General features: G+C 34.8%; 1 protein-coding gene across 2 annotated transcripts in view; it reads left to right on the forward strand.

Annotated features, from left to right (window-relative positions):
- The first annotated feature begins 2,808 nt into the window (after window positions 1–2,808).
- The window catches only part of LOC149805258 (uncharacterized), a 115,120-nt gene continuing 97,466 nt past the window's right edge, over window positions 2,809–20,462 (forward strand). For both annotated transcript variants that reach the window (XR_016418413.1, XM_089948910.1), the window contains exons 1-4: window positions 2,809–3,174; window positions 12,090–12,274; window positions 15,086–15,156; window positions 17,654–17,820. Coding sequence is in view for 1 of the 2 variants with exons in the window: in XM_089948910.1 (XP_089805036.1) it covers window positions 2,880–3,174; window positions 12,090–12,274; window positions 15,086–15,156; window positions 17,654–17,820 (718 nt within the window). In the remaining variant the exon portion in view is untranslated. The remainder of the gene's footprint in view (window positions 3,175–12,089; window positions 12,275–15,085; window positions 15,157–17,653; window positions 17,821–20,462) is intronic.

Raw genomic sequence — 20,462 nt, forward strand, 5'->3', positions numbered from 1 at the left:
ATTGGTAGAATATCGTTTAAGTGGGTCATTGAATGGTTTCATTATATGGGCATAGTGTTCGGTAAAAACTAGCAAAACCAAGGCACTGGCGCAGTTCCTTTACATTCCTGGGGGTAGGCCACTAAGGCATGGTTGAGATTTTCTCTGGATGAGTGGAAGTACCATACTTGTTAATGACATGACGGAGGTAGACCACATAATTCTTGAAGAGCTCACACTTAGTCGGTTTAAGTCTGTGTTCCGCAAGTGTTCCGAAAACGGCTCCGAGGCGCTGTATATGTTCCTCAAATCTTCTTGAAAAGATCAGGATGTCGTCCAAAATGATTAGATACCCTCTCAAATGTAGATCACCCATACATCGTTCCATCAAGCGTTGGAAGGTAGCAGGGGCATTGGTTAGTCCGAATTCCATCCTGTTCCACTCAAAGAAACCCAAGTTACCTACAGAGATGGCAGTCTTCTGTTTATCCTCTTCTTACATTTCCACGTTCCAGTATCCAGATCTAAGATACAGCTTGGAAAAGTAGGTCGAAGCTACCAAACTGTTAACGATATCATCAAACCTTGGCAACATACATGCGTCACGGTTGGTACGAGCGTCAAGCTGGCGCCAGTCGATACAGAAACAAAGTGACCCGTCCTTCTTTCTGATCAAGACTACACTGGACGAGAATGGAGACTCAGATTCTCTAATGTTTCCATCTTGGAGCATTTCTTTTATGTGCTGACGTACCTCCTCATATAACTCTGTGTGGAATTCTACGATATGCCTGCTTCAAACGCGAAGGATCTTCCAACACAATCTTGTGTTTTACAAGGTTAGTGAGTCCAATATCAGTGGCATTTATAGAAAACACATGGGTACAATTACCTAGAACCTATTTCACTCTCATCTGGTGTGGGGTTCCGAGTATCTATATGTATTCCTAAATCATCAGCCGGGTGTCAGGTAGGGAAATATTTAGATCAGAGGCGAGATTATCCACTATATTAACCCCTGTAATCTGACAAACACTGGACTTTGGATTTAAAGAATAGGTTTCCCAGTCATATTACAGACCCTAATTGTAATCTTACAAGAACCAGCTTTGTTGTATTCGTGTTACCCGGGGACACACTGTAAAATTGGCCGCGTCTTCGATGTTTTCAGTGACCGCTTGGGCCATGTCATGGGGTACACCTCTGGCCATTTAATTAATGGTAGCAAATTCATAAGGGACTACAGTAGTAGTCTTCTTGCTACAATTCTTAGCAACAAAAGATTTTGGTGTAATGCTATCTATAACAATTTGCCATTTCCGAGGCATAGATATGTCATCATTGATATATTCCTTCAAGAGGCGAATTACATTAGTGCATATGATGACTGGGCACTCTGCATTAAAAGTATTATCTTGGATGTCCAACACTGGAACATCCATAGATAATGTTGAACAGGTTGGGAGTGTAACAGTACACTCAACATACCCTGTATATTTTAGCAGGGCACCATCTGCAGTGGTCAGTTTAAGACATAGCGTATCCAGTGACAACAATTCCGGTCAGTTATGCTGAGAATTATGTGAATTTTGAGATATTGTAGAAAACATCGATCCCGAATCGATGAGTGCTGTAAAAATAGTGTTATTTTTAGTTACAGTGCCCTCATTTGATACACCAACCAACCGTTGAGCTAAGTATAGTCATTATGTTCACCAAACTCTGTCCATGGTTGATTGGTTCAATTGGTTGTGGCTGACAAGATTGGCATTGCCCTCTTTTCAGAATTCCAGGACGAGTATCTCTACCTTGCGATCTTTGACACTAGCCGGGGCGTCGTTGCTGATACAAGCCCCCTGGCATTATTAGGCTGAGGTTGTCCATCAAGCCGTTGCAACATCTGATCAAACTTACGATCTACATAATCAAAATTAGTCTCGAGCCTAGTCAAGCGCTGACCATACTCGGACAGGCCAGCATTAGCAGAAAACACGTTCCTGCTCGACCTTGCCAGAAGGATTTGTTCCGGTAGCACCTTTAGAAGTAGAATTATTATTGGTATTCCTAACGGGGATAGTGAAAGTTCATGTTCCACCAATCGAACTTCACGAATCATCTCTTCATAGGATTGCACTGAATCATGCTTGTGCCTGGTATGGTTCCTCAATCGGTCCGAGTGAGGGGATGTACATAATTTACTTCGTAACATATCGTTACGAGTGTCTTCACTCATTTTACTCTTGTCTACTGCATGCGACAATATGGCTTCTAGCCAACAAGCAAATACATTGACACTCATCAGTGCGCTGATACGCATTAAAGAACTCTTTCACAATATTATTCTTGGTAGCAGTGGGTGCAAACATGGACTCCAACTTATTATAGTGGGGGTGTCAACTAAGGACATAACAAACCACCGAAGAGCCTATTTTTCGCATTGTATTGACAACCCCTCCAATAATGCTATATAAACATTAATTAGAGTTATTGAATAATCACGTAATTTTGACCCGAAAAAGCCTCGTCCGAATCAGTCTGTTATCGTTACTAGGAATACCCCATGGACTAGAACTATACATTTTGGGTGGAATCTGGGGACTTAGTCATGGTTAGTGGAATTGTATTTTCCAGCACTGTTAGTGTTAACTGAGACTTGTTCTCTGTGCGAAAGTATTCATTAAATTCGAGTACAAAGGCTGAACACCTTCATTGAGAGAGAGAGAGAGAGAGAGAGAGAGAGAGAGAGAGATTAATTTAGGGGAAAAGTACAATGTACTCCTGTGCAGACTGCTACAGCGATTCATCGTTCTGTACTTCAAAGTTCGTAATTTTGCAGTGAATTTCCATGCGAACAAAGTTTGGTACAAACATAAAAAAAAATAAAGTGCACCATAAACAAAATGGATAATGTTATGTCTCTTCTCTGCAGTTCTGTCAAGTTAGAGCGAGACAGGGGATTTACAGATTTACAAAATCTGTTAATCAACTCCAACGATGATTTTATAAGGCAATGCGAGAATTTATTCTCAAAAATATTGGCTGACAGCTCTGTAAATTGGGAGTCAAAGCATGGGGCCTTGATGGGTGCCAAGGCCGTTTTGGAAACAAAATATTCAGAAAATTTTGCTCAATTGCTTCGAGAGAGAGCTCTACATCTTGCGGATGATGCTGAATTTAGGGTCAGAATTGCTGCGGGTATGAGTCTCTGATAATTATATCTAACATTGGGGCTGAATTTTTTTAATGGAATTTTTTTGTTTTTTTTAATGTATAATGACGCTCTATGGCACTACTTTTAGTAACGACTACAGTATATACTAGCCTGGCTCTGACCTTCATATGACAGCTTAAACAAGGAGTAACAGCGTTGATTAAAAACGTCACGATGCATTTATTGTATGACTTTAAAAAAAATCTCTGACAACGAACGGTCAGCTGTGGATAACGCGTGTGAAATTGAACGAAACTACTTTTGTTTAGGATTGATAATGGAGCTGATGTGACTGTAATGGTATGCGGAGAACTTGTCCCATGGAGAACTCGCCCTGGGAGAACTCACCCCAACGTATATGGAGAAGTCACCCCAAAACTTATCACCCAGATAACATTTATATAACATAATTAAATCATCTTTTATGTTATTCCAATTTAGATTTTATATATACGCGATCACAGAAAAGATATTAACTGGTAATCATAAAATGTAATATCATAGTAATATTTCTAAGGACGAAATTGTCTTTAATATAATCTAATGAATTAAGACAGTATAATGATTAAAAAGGATGATAAGTCAAACACTAGTATTATTATGAATCAAGATGATTATGTTAAAGAAGATGTTGAACGTCAATTAAATGATGAAAAATACTAGAGACATAATTTAGAAGACCCGTCAATAGAAATTAAATAAATAAATTCAACATGCTAAAAATAATAATTTCGTATATGAGGAATTTGATACTTTCCCTCTTAACATACGTACACCTCAATTCTACATATTTCCTAAAACTCATAAAAATCCTTACCATAATTTACCTTAAAATTTTCCAAGTTGTAATTCATATACTGAAAACCTATCCAAATTTATTTATAGTGTTTTACAACCTTTAATGAAATCATTTCCTTCATACATTAAAGATATAACAACTACTTTCATTAAAAAGTTGAAGTCTATTCCACAGCTATCTGATAATTTCAGTCCTGGTATCATTAGATGTAACATCACTATATACCAACATTCCGCATGCAGGTGGTATTGAAGAGTGTAAATATATTCTTGACAACAATCCTAACAATACCACACTGTCTAGTGAAGATATTTGTAAAATAATAAAACTTATCCTGGAAAATAATTATTTTCAATTTATTAATACAAATTACATACAAATAATGGGTATGTCAGTGGGTATTAATATGGCTCCTTCATACTTTTTCCTTTTCATGGGTAAATTAGAAAAGGATTTTCTTCAAAACAAATAATTTAATCCATCTCTTTGGTTCAGATTTTTAGATGACATATTTATGATCTGGAAGCATTCAACTGAAGAACTGACAAAATGTATTGATTGCCTAAATCATTTTCTCCCAAGGATTAAATTTACTTATACTGCATCTAGTACACATGTTTCATTTTTAGATGTAAATGTAATAAAAAATATTGATAACACTATCTCAACAAATATTCATATCAAGGAAACTAATATCCACCATTATGTGGAATATTCTTCATGTCATCCCATGTCATGTAAAAACTGTTTAACATATAGCTAGTCCAAAAGATACCAGTGCATTATTTCAGATGAATGTCAATTACAAAATTCACAGAATAAATTACAAACATATTTACAAATTATCCTACACATGGAAAAATTGAAAAATTGCAAATTTTATAGATTTAATAAGTTGAAGAACAACAACAATAAATAAAGCGTTAACAACCATGTGGCAACATCTCAGAATTACTATATATGATCCTTGGGGCAACTTCTCCGACCACCATGGGGCGACTTCTCCTGACACCTGGGATGAGATCTCCCAGGGCGAGTTCTCCATGGGGCGAGTTCTCCCAGGGCAAATTCTCAATGGGGCAAGCTCTCCGCTATTCACTGTAATTCCTGAGAGGGATTTACGAAAAATCGGAGACCAAAGCTATCAAAGTATGATCGAAAACTGTATGAACCTGGAAACTCCAAAATGCATAACAGAGATACGACAGTTTCTTGGTATGGCAAATCAGATTGGCAAATTTAGTCCAAATTATGCAGAAAAATAAAAACCATTATGTGAGCTTTTGAAAGGTAAAAACTCATGGACTTGGGCTCTAGATCAAGAACAAACTTTTAGAGATATCAAGCAAGAAATGATATCTTCACCAACTTTAGCACACTATGATCTAAATAGAGAAATAGTTGTATCTGCGGATGCCTTTTCATTTGGACTAGGTGCTGTGCTATGGCAGAAACACGGTAGCACTCTGAGACCAGTGGCGTTCGCATTGTGAGATATGTCAGAAACTGAGCAAGAAAAAGAGGCTCTTGCAATCACTTGGGCTTGTGAACACTTCAGTAGCTATTTAATTGGGTCACGATTCAAGCCTGAAACTGACCATAAGCCATTAGTACCACTAATGAGCACAAAAATCTTGTGAGATTTACCCCCTAGAATTCAACGCTTTAGAATGCATTTGATGAGATTCAACGTTTGTATAGTTCATGTTGCTGGCAAAAATCTATTAACTGCTGATGCTCTGTCCAAAGCACTTTTAACTTACCACACTGAGCGTGACGGAGAATTTCAGGCTGAAACAAACGCCTATGTTGATTTTGTAGTTAATAATTTGCCTGCATCAAATACTCGACTTGAACAAATAAAGCCTGAATATCAAAATGGTTCTATTTGCAAACAACTTGAAAAGTACAATTCTGTGAAAAGGGGTGGCCAGAGAAATCCGCTATTGACAGAAAACTTCAATTGTACTGGGCAGATAGAGGTGAATTTACAATTCAGAATGATCTTTAAATCCATACTTTATTCCCTACCTGAAGATTTTTTGAAGTTTTTTATGTAATGTTATTTGTTAGTGAAGAATAACTGCAGAAGGCATTCTGTACTACTTGTTATGCACAAGACATCACTACAGCTAGGAAGGGGAGGAAAGACTGCCCTGAGAGTATTTTTCCCATGGAACATAAACCCTAGGGAATGTATAATATAAACCAGCTGTTTGTGTGTATCAGTTCTAATCCAGTGTGGAATATCTAGATTACTTTTACTGTCAAGTAATATTATAAAGCTAATTAGATTAAGGCCTACACTACATCTCCCCTCTGAGAAGTTTACGTTAAAATGAAATGTGATCTGATGACTGAATTTCTAAACAAGCTACATCAGCTTCATTTTTACAAGTTCAGTCTCTCAGGTGGTTTTGACAATCTTCCCAAACATGTGAAACATCTGTTTTACTGGCTGGCACTGCTTTGCTTTCATCTGAGTCAGTCAGAGTATCAGGGTTTGAAACGGTCACTCTGAGAGGCTCCAATAATGTAGTAGGCATGGGAATTAAATTTTTTCTATTACGCTGTATCTCTTCCTCGTCAGTTACTACCATGTATGAACGATGTGTAGATGCCTCAGATTTAACAATACATCACGAAAAATTATCTCTAATCCATGCTTTATTCCCTACCTGAAGTTTTTTCATATTTCAAGTGTGATGTCGCTGATCATAATTTTTCTTTGAGTTTGCTTTTGATAGTTTTCGAATTTCTTCAGTTTCATTAATCCATCCATTTTGGCTCTAAGTTTTTTGGTGCTATTGGCAAAGAAGTTTGTAATTTTCTTCCCATCAATAATTCGGCAGGGCTGTATTGATTTCAGTTATAGCTTTTACTTTTTCCAGATCAGGTCGGCAACCATTTTTGTCAAGAACATGCCCAAGAAACCTAATGGATGGTCTCAAAAATTCACTTTTCAGTGTTCAAAGTGACGTCAGCCTTTTGAATTTATTTCATGACTATTTCTAGTCTTTCGTCAGGGTGTTTCAGAGTTTTCTCCAAAACAAGAAATTGTCCATGTGACAGAGTGTTCCCCCATGTCAATCTAGAGTTACTGACATCCTTTTCTGAAAAATTCATGCACAAAACTGATTCTGAATGGAAGGCGATTAAAATAAAACCTACCAAAAGGAGTAATGAAAGTTGTAAGGCGGCGTGAATCTTCTGACAGGTTTATCTGCCAAAAGCCTGAGTTTGCATCAAGTTTTGGTGAAAAACTTTGCAGCTGCTAGTTTTGCAAGGGATTCTTCAACTGATGGTAGTGGGTGGTTCTCTCTTTTAATTGATTCATTCAGTTTAGTTAGATCCACTCAAATTCTTACCGTACAGTTTGGTTTTGGAACAGCAACCATTGCCGCACACCACTCAGTGGGCTCATCTACTTTTGAAATAACACCCTTTTTTCCATTCTATCCAACTCCTCTTGAACTTTATTCAATAAAGTGATAGGAACCTTTCTTGGGGTAGATAAGGCATAAGGTTTGGCATTTTTGTCCAGAGTTATGTTATAAAACCATTTTGTTTTGGGAATTTCTCTTGATAATCCCTATCTGAATTTATTGTGAATTTTGCTTGCATTTTGTGAGTTTTTATCTGAGGCATTTACAGAGGATATATTTACCTGTTCAGTAATCTTGGGATCCTGAATTGTGGTCCTGCCCAAGAGTGCCTGAATCGGTCCCTAGAAATCCAGGTTCTGCTCTTGATTCTATTGTGTGAACTGCTGATTTTGACAGTATTTTGCATAGTGTCCCCTTTTCGTACACTTGTAGCATTCTGCTTCTCTTGCTGGACATTGGTCTTGAGAATGATTAATGTTCTATACATATGTATCCTTTTCTGATGACACTATTCTGTTAAACTTTTGGGATTTTATGTTTATGTTTCCCACATTTCAGTGAAGATGATTTTATTGCATCCATTGCAGTCATTCGTTCTCCAGTTGCTCATATGGTTGATTGTTGCTTTTTCACAGCCTCATTTTGTTGAGCTTGACCAATGGCAGACTCTTGAGTTAGATTTGCATCTAACTGCAATTTTTCCAACAGTTTTGAATATCACAGTCCAACTACAAGTCGATCTCTGATCATTTCATGATGTAGTGGCCCAAAATAACAATTATCTGCTAACACATAGATAGCTGTAACAAAACTGTCCACTGTTTCTCCCTCTTCCTGTTTTCTTTGATTAAATTTTGCACTTTCAAAAATTACATTCCTCTCTGAAATGAAATATCACACAAATCTATCTGTCATGGGCTTATACTTCTTTCGATCTTCCTCTGTCAGGTTACAGACATCGTAGCAATATGAAAGAAATATTGTTAAAGCTACGTTAAAAATCCAAATCACATTACATCACAACACTGTCAGGTTGAATGAAGACAAAATGTCATCAGACTCACTTCCTATGGAATAAATCATGGTATTTACTTGAATTTCTTCCACTTTTTCACTAAGTCCAGATGCATGACGAAAGCATTCAGAGCGCTGATGCCACTTTTCCCAAGTTTCAGGTACCAAAAAGTCAAATTTGTAAATTGAAATGAAGCCATTTTAAACTCTGATAATTTCAATCCTGTGTTTTTACTGCTGCCACCATGTAATGTTATTTGTTATTGAAGAATAACTTTAGAAGGCATTCTGTACTATTTATTAAATACAAGACGTCAATACAGCTAGGAAGGGGAGTAAAGACTGCCCTGAGAGTTATTTTTACCATGGAATTTAAACCCTAGTGAATGTATAAAATAAACCAGCTGTTGGTCTGTATCAGTTATAATCCAGTGTGGAATATCTGATTACTTTTACTGTCAAGTGATATTACAAAGCTAATTAGATTAAGGCTTACACTACAGTCAATAAGATTAACATATATTACTTTTCACCTAATATACAAGATTATAGTGAATTTAGTATTTCCAGATTTAGAGCCTAGCCAAACTCCAACAGAACTAACTGAAACATACACGCTTTTTTATGAAATGTATAACACTCCATCAGACAAACATTTAAAGAATTCTTACATTCTTTAATGTAAAAACAATATAATAGAACAGATGTTCAGAATTATTTTTTCTAACTGTGTTGTTGACAGCTGGAACAGTGTACCTGCTACTCAGGTCCAAGCGAAAAGTCTAGTAGTCTTTAAAAAGATGAGAGTAGATGTTTTCTGTGGCAGCTGATCAGTCAGGTAACCACATAAAATGAATAATAATAAAATAACTTGCAAAAGTATTGTACACTTACACATAATGTCATTCATAGGTTATAAAAACTAATATATCAAAATATTGATTGGCTTAACACCATTTTTCAGTGCAAGATAGGCTTCACATGTCAGCCAGTATAACTGGTTTGAGGAAGAACCTGGGAAAGATCCTTATACAAACTGAACATTATTCTTGACAAAATTCTCCTTCCAGTTAACAGTAGTGATCACAGCTCTTGACTAATTGGATTGTCTTTGCCATCTTGCCATCACATAATAGTCTTTTTGTTTTTCTGTCAAATTACCTTGATTTGTAGAAGATAGGATAATTATCTTTTTTTTTAATTTGCCTTCTATTGAACATGCCGCTTCTATTAGTCTGGAGAAAAGATTGCTATCAGATATATGTGAACTTCTTCATGTTTTGCTAAGTAGATTTAAGGGCTTTATTATAAGGAACAATTGGATTATGTCTTTGGACCTTGACATAAGACAGCTTTGGCAATGTTAACATTTTGTTCACTGGAATCTTGCCAGTTATTGATAATCAGAGGAAGTCATGCAGACCTTGTTAAAGTTGCTGTCTGAGGACACTTGTGTAGAATTTAGATTTGAGTGGAATTCCATGTGTAAACGGAGACACTAAATATGTCCTTACATGTGCTTGGATGGCACATAAGAGCAAAAACCAAAGAAGTTTACATCTGATGTAAGCCAGTGAGTATAAGCATGGATGGCATGCTGCATATTTACCTGCTGTCTGTTTTCTCATTTTCTGTACAATTGTTGAACATTTAAACAGCTCAGCATTACTTCCCTTGATGTCAGTACTACAGACTCAACTGATTATGCAAAACAACTGATAGTTGAAAAAACAGTCTCTTCTCATGTCACCATGTGCAGAATAAATAGTTATATTGAAATGTATTGACTTTTTTTGGTAAATTCAACTAAAACATGGGTGACTTCAGCAGTCTTTCCTCTTCTCTTTCCTCATGTTATACTATTCCTATTGATTTGTTTTGGGTTATAGCAGTGAACAGAGAATCAAACTGACATAGATACATACAAATCACTTCCTTGTTGTGTGCACACTGTAGCACTAACAATTGCTAGAACAGAGCTTGATTCCTATTTTAATTTGCAAGCTATCTTGTTTATACTCTTATCAGGTGTTATTATCATTTCCCAGGCTTCCAATTCACTTTTTTAATTGGAGACCATAAAGCCTCATGACCCTAAATAATCCAGAGCAAAGGAAATATCTGATTTCATCTTTCTTCATGAATACTCGAACACAAGTATATTTGCATTGATATAATTTGTTTTATACATAAAACTGGTTTGCAGTTACGTTTGTCAATTTATTTACATTGATTTCTTGCTGTGTAAGTACTGTTAGTCATCTCTCATTATGTTTTGCTTATCCTTGCAGAAATATTTACAGTAATTCATTTGCTATTTCTGAAATTAGTATTAGGATCCACACCCAGGGTAAACCTCTGCCATGATAACTTGTGCACAGCTGAGTAGAAAAACATAGACTGCAGTGTAAGTAAGGGCATATGTCATCGAGGTACCTCTGAAAAATTAAATTGTAGTTTTGGGTTTAGTGCTATTTTTTCAGCACAAGATAGACTTACCTGGTGGCCAGTATAACTGGTAGAGGAAGAACCCAGGAAACTCATTAAGAATCACTGGTTCACTGGAAGCTACTGGCAAGCTCTTTCACAACCCACATTGGCCAAGCCTGAGACTCAAACACACATGGACAGAGGTGAGATGACAGTCATCGGTAAATGTGTGCACCTTAGACCACTTGCCCAGAAACAATTAAGAAATGGATAGACATTAAAAGTGAGGAGGGGTGGGTGGGAGGGAGGTGTGTTAAATAGTTGAATACATGTTTTATAATAGGGTTGGGATAATTGTCAATAAATAACAGCTGTTAATCATGAAGTAAATTTGTAAAATGTCAGATTCATTAGACAGAATAAAAATGGTTTTCACAAAATAGCAAGTTCTGTATCTTTTACTTTGTCCAAAGTTTGTGTATGACCTAACAGTTGAGACAAGGAAGACAGTTATTGATTTCTGATTTAGACAGTCAGTTGTCAAAGGTCACAGTACCTCAAAACATAGCAACTTTTATGCAATATACTTAGCTTGTGTGTTTGGCAATGTTTTTAGCTGACTAGCATATGAAACATGGGTAAGTAATAGAGTATCTAACCAGAGAAAGAAGGTTTTATGTAAAAGAGCTGTAGCAATGCTCTACCACATGGTGGGTTTATAGTGTACTGTTTATGGTACTTTTGTTGTTACATTGTTGTATTGACCCAGCCTTCCACTTTTTGAATTTGAGCACACTAATAGATAATAAGCAGAAAATATTTTTTAAGGAAATCAACACACTAATTTCTCAAATAATGTTTAAAATGTTAATATAAATTCGAAATGGAAATATAAATATGAAGAAAAGAAAATATAGAATAATATTTTAAAGATTATTTAGAGCGGTATGTTTGAAATAATAAAAAGGATCATGAAGGACAGTATAGCTGGAGTCGAGTTCTTCCACTTCATCTTATGTAAATTATTATACACGCAGTTCAACCTAGCAAACCACCAGTATTTTTAATACTTTGATTATTTGAAGGTCAAATATAGTGGGTGAAGTATTTATGCACAGTAACCTATTTATAAGCATTACCTTATTGTAATTGCTATGTCAGACTGATTCCTAATTTGTGTTTCTATGCATGGTTTGACTGAAAAAGCAAATAATGTCTTATTTAGGTCAGATCATTCATCCAAAGCTTGTATGTACTTTATTTTCATTAGGTGAAGTTCTTGGTGTTTTGTGCAGGAAGATAGGTCCTGAGGTATATATCCAATCCAAAGCGGTCATTTTGGAAGGTATCCATAGCAACTTGGAAAGGGATCCAATGACTGAGAGTGGTAGCAGTGAGCAGGAGGGAACTGAGAAGCTTTTTGAAAAACTATCTAGCTCTCCACGTGGAGAAAGGGTAATGAACATTACTGAATTATATTACCTTCAAACCTGTTTGTATAGGACACTCAAGGGATGATATAGTTGTCTCATTGACCTACAATTGTGATGAGGGAGTACTACTCATCAAGGTTTTGCATTTGTTTGTGTGCCAAACTGGTGTGAGTTCAGATACTGACCCTGGCATTATCATTGGCATTGGCACAGATTAAAGTGTATGCATATGCTCAGCATCATTGAATCTCATTCATTATCCCTAGGTCCTAGGTAACAGGTTGGAGTGGGTTTCTTAGCACCTGTCCCCAAGGGAGAGCACTGAGGGTGCTAACTTTGTACATGATCATTCTTTGGTTAAGTTATTGCATTTAGCTGATAATTTTTTGCACACTGTATACTATTGTTATACCTTGAATCATGAAACATGGTGAGGGGATTCATCTTGACGAGTACAACAACCTTATTTCAGAAAGAGGTCTCTGTGACCTATATTTCATAATTCAGTGAATTTGTTGAAATTGTGTGCTTTAAGTCCTCTTTTTGGAAGCTGTTTATATTCCAGTCATAAAAGTTGATAATTGGATGCATCTGTGTTAGTAATACACACTTACAATGAAAGGAGGGTCTTTTGGTCAACATTTCACACTTTACTAACATGGATTAAGTATTTGTTTTTTTTTTGACCACATAGATTCTTCCATATTATATGCATCCTTGCCTGCTCTGAAGGCCCATTCTGACCAGTGCAGTTGAAAGAGGAATAAAGATGTTTATTCAGTGGTCAACTCTCCTTATTAATGTCAATAAATTGCATATTCTGATAGGTTACCATAACTCTGTAGTGTAAATGAGAATAAGTATGGGACTTTGATGAATGGATGCATGTACAAACTCAAAAACTAAGTGTAGCAATTACCTGGGGTTTTTGGTTTTTATGATATGGCCTCTGGACTTTATACGCTTTTTGAGGCTCCTTGGAATTATGCAGTACAAAGGTTTGATATAATCTGTAGTGATAATTGTCCAATTGCCTGGATTGCCTTCGTTAGATCTCGGCTAGGTTTAATGGCATGCACAGATATTCCAAGTCTGGTTTTGAGAATATTCCACACACTCACAGTTATGATGAGTTCAGATGACTTTGAGGGCCATTCAAGATTGTCATATTGTTTTCCCATTTTCAGGCTCAGCACTGTACAGAATTGTAAGATTGTGATGTTAAAATATGAATTGTAAATTTGAAAAATGTTTTGAAGTGATTGGCCATAAATCATTACATCTTTCTGGTCTTCAATTAAGTCAAAGAAAAAGCTAAACCAAACGTTTAATAAAATTCAACAAATAATATATTCCATGGAATACAAAGTGAAAATTTAAAAGTAACTTACAGTATTGTGAATTAAATCCCAGATAATTTTAAAAGTTCTTTCACAAGTCCGAAAGGATAGAGTGTTCTAAATGAATTCCAGGTCTTGAACGTACTGATATACCAGTAGTCTTGAATATGCTGATATACCGACAATCTTTGAAAGAATTCACATTACTTCCAAAATGGTATTTTAGTTAGAAATATCAATGAGTACTTTTTAATTCCAATGAATAATTTAAGTAAATAATTCCTCTCAAATTATATCTGAACATAACTTAAAGTAATTCCACAAAGACTGTTATTGAAATAGGAATAGATAATTGTTTACTTGGTCTTCCTTATATACAGACTGTCACCTGACTTGTGACACAACAAAATGCCCAGGAACTAGGTCATTTCCAATGGAAATCTCCATCAAATTTGTAATCAAGGTCAGGTCTGTTTACTTGAATGTTAGCAAACAACCTGACAAAAATCATGTAGACTATTGTTTTACAAAGGGAAAAACCAATGTCCTGAACTAAAATCCAAGTACCCATAAACATATTGTTTTAAAATTACATCAGTAAGTTAGGCCCAGACTCCTACCCTCAATTACATACAAAGATCAAGCACAATACATCTTAAATATACATAATAAAGTAAAAGTTAAGATATTAATGTATTTCTCATTATTTGTGTTTCCCTCGATTTCAACTAAAATAAACCACTCCATGCTGCCCTAAAACATGGCACTGATCCTGTTGTTTGTTTGCATGTAGACATTTGGGTTGGTAAGCTTCTTTGCTGATTCTTCACACCACCAACATATGGTTTTCACCAGTGATGATAACCAGAGTTTTATCAGAATATATATTCGAATATGCAGTGAAATCTCACTATAGCACGATGATCAGTGTCTACAGAATACTATTAGGCTATCTACCGTATCATGCTTTAGCAAACAAGTCAGTTAACTGAAGAAAATATTGCATATATATCATATTAGTTATACAAAATATGGATGGTGTGTACTATGGACTTCATCAATGCAGTCAGTTATCAGCTTCTTGCATATTAAATAAGAAGTACTTAAAACTGTTTTTACATATTTATTATTATTTGTGGGGGACAGAGAAATTATTTATTGGTACATGTAAATGTGTTAAAACAATCTGCTACTTATAAGCTGTATAGACAATAATGCTGTCTCCCTGTTTCAGGTGGAATTTAGGATTGTATGAAAAGACTGCATATAGGCATCAGGGAAACATGTTACTTATCTGCTTATGTGAATTATAACAAGAAATTTAGTTCAAAACTTTTATCTTATGTAAAATCAGATTTAGATTTAAAGCTATCAAACATTTATGGGTGTGATTCAGAGTTAATATAGAATACCGGTAGTATAAAGTTTAGGATGAAATCTAAATCTCTATTTGGTATTATTAATACTGTTACTGTTTTGGTTTTTTTTTCCAGAGGAATAGTGCAGATGCAGCCCAGATTTTTCATGACACTGCAGGTTGGAAATCACTGGAAACTTGGATGAAGTATGTATCAGCAGCATATTTGTTTGATTTGTTTCTTTGTTTTGATTGTGTTTGAGATATTGGTAGGGATATCTTGTTAGGTGAGGGTGGGACAGATATCTTGTAAGTAAATAGTGAGATAGAGAAAGTGAGACTGATATCTTGTTAGGGAATGGTGGGACATATATCCTGTTAGTAGATAGTGAGACAGATATCTTATAGTGAGACTGGATATTGTTTGGAGATAGTGAGACATACATCTAGTTCAGAGATAGTTTGACCTGAGACTGATATCTTGTTAGGAGCTGGTCGGACAGATATCTTATTAGTAGATGGTGGGACAGATAGTTTGCTAGGAGATGGTGGGACATATATATATTGTCAGTAGTGAGACATGTATTATAGTAAGACAGACATCTTTTTAGTAGATAGAAATATCTTATTAATAGATAGTAAGACAGATATCTTGAGATTAAAATCTTGTTCAGAGGTAGTTAGACCTGAGACTGATATCTTATTTTGAGATAATAATAATACAACACATATCTTCTTTGGAGATAGTGAAACATATTTTGTAAAGGGATGGTGAGACATATCTTGCTGGAAGATAGTAAGGCAGATGTCTTGTTTGGAGATGGTAAGACATACAGTGTGACCCTGCTATAACACGGTAGTTGGGAGCCAGAGAACCCAACTGTGTTATAGACCGAACTGTGTTATAAGCAACCAGGTCAGTTAGCTGCAGAAAATGACGCATGTACCCCCAAAAAATTGCAGTGGAGGGAGGTAATAAATGCAGGCTGTAAAATATGTGCTTCATCAGCACAGTTACCATCTTAAATCGATGCATATTAAATGAGAAATACACCTGTAGTGAAAACAGAGAAGGCATATATAATAGTTTACTTTATTTAGAGAACCACGAATTGGTACATATATGTGAATACTGTTTGTATATATATGAATAGATTATCAACACAGTGTACTCACCTGTGAATCTCATCATATACATTGAATCCACATTGTAAGTGATTCCATCAAAAATATACACACAGATTTAAAATATTCAATAACTTTATCACAGGTCATATTCGTCTAAATTAGTAGAAAAGCATAGCACAATCACATAACGAATGATAAAGCACATTTACTTTTGAGTGCATCCCAAGTTGGTAGAAGTTAGTTAGCATTTTAAGCTGCTGTTGGTAGCATTCATAAACATAAACATTTTCTCTGCAAAAAGGAAACTTTCATGGCACATATAATGAGTCTGGACAACAATGAATAGGCCAAGTCACATTGAACTTGTCCATGAAAGTCCAATAGTCATTTGTCTGTCCAACAAAACAAGACGTCCTTTACTTTGAATATTGAACTTCTAATCAGAACACATGTGCCGATTTAGATAAAATATTAAGACAGTGCTGTGGAATGTTCACAACATTAGATTGCCTACCACTGGTGGAATTATTTCTTTGATATTGATGTAGCTATTATGATATTGATGGAAAATCCCCTTTTCTACAAATAGCTATGTAGCAGAAGCCCTCAACAAGAAGTCATATGCTGAAATAATGCTCTAAAACTGATAGGAAATATATTCAGAAAAGCAAAATAAAAATAAATTAATTAATAAAATTATAAAGGATAGTAATTATAAGAGTTTAATTTTGTGTTTTTTTCTGAGTTTATCATTGTATAAACTGTCAGTTGCCAACTCACACAACTTACATGATGCACTTCAGGTGTTATTTGCTGTGTGAGTTGACAAATGGCAGTTTATACCATGATAAACTAAACAAAAACACGATAAACTAAACAAAAACAGCATTAAACTCCTAATTGATTCCATTTGAATATGATTAGGTGCCATGATTGGCAGTGTTTCTTATCATTATTTATAAATGTTTCTTAATTATGATATGGATAAGTGTGTGAGTTTTTTTTCACATGTAACTTCATTTCACTTTAAGAGGCATTTCTAGACTCTGAAATTTGTTTCTGAGCTTGTATTCATTGGATATGAAATTTAATTAAATAATACAGGATATGACTTAATAGCTTATGGTACATACCACTAGATACTGATAAGTTATTGTGTTGGGGGGATGGATTATTTATGCGGATGTTATGGTTACTTCAAACCACAGATTTAAAGACCCAACAATCAATAACTCATCTGTAGAAACAGTAGGACTCCCTTTCTAGAGTTTAAATTTCAGATTTTGCCTGGGTACATATTTGAATCAGCTTTCTAAAATTTTGGTGACCACTGATTACTCATTATTTTCCCAGCAAAAGCACAATGCATAGTGCATGTGCAGCTATGTATTTCAAACTCTGCCCATCCCCAGTCCATGAATTGAAATGTTGGTGAAACTGTTATTTCTTGCCAAACCATGAAAATATATAACCTTGAATGTGAACAGAAACATGCAGAATAATTTTCATATCTGATGAATAAATAATTATGTAGTATCCTCCATTTATATACAACTGTACTGTATTTGTTTTTCAGATGTTTGCAGTGTATTATAGAAGGCTGTGGTCATCTTTTCAACTCATTTGTGGATCAGGAATTGCTAGATTTGATTTTCTGTGCTTTGACCCATACCAATCGCTTTGTGCGAGAAACTGGCTACTACGTGTGCTCTGTCCTCGTAACCTGTGGTGTAATTCAGGATGGTGAGAAATAGAGAATTAGTGTCTTAAAATGCTAAGTGTGTTGTCTTTCCTTCACTTACACTGTTGCAGTGAATTGCAGAATGTAGGCTTGTATAATTCTGGTAGTACTTCACTCAAATCAGGTTACACAGAACATCACACACAATCTGAGATCTGATTGGCCAGTTTGTAGATTCTCCTCTGTCCTGAAATTGTTATGCCCCCACCGCAATAGTGGAAGGGGCATTTGATTTATTCTTGTCCATCATATGTATGTACATCCATACATCCATGTGTTGCATGTCTGTACGTCCATCTGATTTTATTTTTAAAAATTATAATAGCACAGAATTGAATAAAGTTAGAGCCTTGAAATTTTGCACATTTTATCATGGTCATAAGTAGATGACCTTATTAGATTTTCAGGCCATTATAATAGTTTTTCACTTTCTTTACAAACATTTTAAAACATTTTGGTCTCAAAACCACAGCATGATTTCACAAAAATGTTTTTAGGTAGACAAATGAAATTTGGTGTGTGTGTATATATATAATTTGTATTGTGTGTTGTTTTTTTCTCAGTGATTATATGTTATGTATACATGTATTTTGTGATTGACATTTGTCCAAAATCAAGTTTATGGTGTATCTGACTAGGGACATTTATTTTGTAAACAACATAATACATAGCTCATATTTCCCTGTGAGTATAGATTAAATATTCAGGTCATTATAAATGGAAGTAAACTTGTTTACATCTATTTGAATGTAGGATATTAATTTTTCATTTGGAAAATCCTTAACTTGTTGATTACTTTTGAATGTTTTAGGAAGTAAAGCGACCCACATCTTGACTCTAGTATTTTGTCTTAGCTTTTCATATAATGTTGTTTACCTGAAAAATGAATTATACTTGCCTTCAAATCTGAATCAAAATGAGCCTTATTGTTTTGTTCAGTTTTTAATTTGGATGGATTTATTTATTCAAATTATTATTCACTGGAATTATGAAGTGCTCAGTAATATTCTTAGACAAAAAAATTTAATTTGAAATTATAGTGAATTCAGACAAGGATGTTTTGGATTATATAATTGTGACAACAACAAAAGACTGTTAACACATCACTGCATTCCAAGCCATTGGCACAGTAGCATGTTTGAGACTACAGACACATTAACAGATTCTATATCAGAATTTGTTTGGAACATCATTGGATTTCAGTTGGGACTTCATACTTTTGGACTTGTGATAGAACGTTTAGGAATATTTGGGTATTAAATCACAATGCTGTAAGTTCTTTTAAAAATTGTACTTTCTATTTTAGGGAAATAACTTGCTTGTTGAAATTTGCCAAATTTGTTGGTTTTTGCTCTTTTGTGTTATTTTTGTTTGGTAAAGTACAATATTACTTGTAAGTAATGAAATGGAATCCAATACTATACTCACCTTAAAATAGGAATCTTGGTGTAATGAGGTCTTATATTGAAGGAATGCTGTAGTTTTTTTTTAAATTAACAAACTTGTTTTTAATTACAAATCAGATTATTGATGTTAAATGTATATTATTGCTTTACACAACCCTTGAATTGGTGACATTGTGCAATTATCAAATTATGGATTCCTTTTTATCAAGGTCCAAATTTAATCTTGAGTAAACATCACAAGACATAAATCAAGACAGCATTGTATACTTAAGGAATCAACACTATGATTAACATTTATGTGCTCAATGTGGTCTTTGCACAATATATCAAGGCCATTTGAATTTAAATGAGCAAAGCATAAGCTATTCACTGTAATTCTAACTGATTGGAATATATAGATTATATTATTGTAAATACAAATATTCAAAAATATTTAATCATTTGCCACTAGATCAAGCAATTTTTGTTTTGTTTTCAAAACTTCACCAAAGATGTCTTCATGATTCACATTCAGATTTGAATTGACCCCTTAAACATATAGATGTAAAGTAGAGGTTACTTGCTTATAAAATGTGTGACCACCATAATTTGAATAGATGACCACTATCATGTGAAGACATCCATGCATGTGCTGTCATGTACATTTATACGGGTTGCTTCTAGGGGTCAGAGGAATAATCAGTATATCAATGTATCAGTACTTTTCCATATTGATACAAGAAATGAAGAATCAGTACAAAAATTATAATTAATACAATTTATTTTAATCTTCATCAGTTATGAATGATTATTAGTTGTTTGCCATTTCTTTCGTTAAATTGAGAATTCATTTGGAAGGAGCCATATCAGGAACATGCACTTGTTTCTGTCAATAAGAAAGAAAAACTGTTGACAACACACACTGGTATTCCACAAATTAAGAAACACTGCTTATTATTTTATCCCATCAACATAACTCAGTCACTGATAACATAAATAAGTAAAAAGAATTCTGTATTTGTTTTTTTAATGATTTAAGTACTTTATTGATTATTTAATAACTACGTTAAATGTTTCTCGGTTGCTTGACATTTGAGGGCTATAGGTCACATCTTGTTTGTTGTAGTCTAGAGTAAAAAAATAAATACCAATCAGAACTAACTGAGACACGCTGGAAATATTGGCATCTAAACTAGGTAAATTTAGAGACAATGCAACAGAGACACTTTGTGCACAAGTAGTGGCTATTAAAATGATAT

This window comes from Sinohyriopsis cumingii, chromosome 2 (assembly GCF_028554795.1).
Source record: "Sinohyriopsis cumingii isolate HCF-2022 chromosome 2, ASM2855479v2, whole genome shotgun sequence".
Classification (NCBI taxonomy): domain Eukaryota; kingdom Metazoa; phylum Mollusca; class Bivalvia; order Unionida; family Unionidae; genus Sinohyriopsis; species Sinohyriopsis cumingii.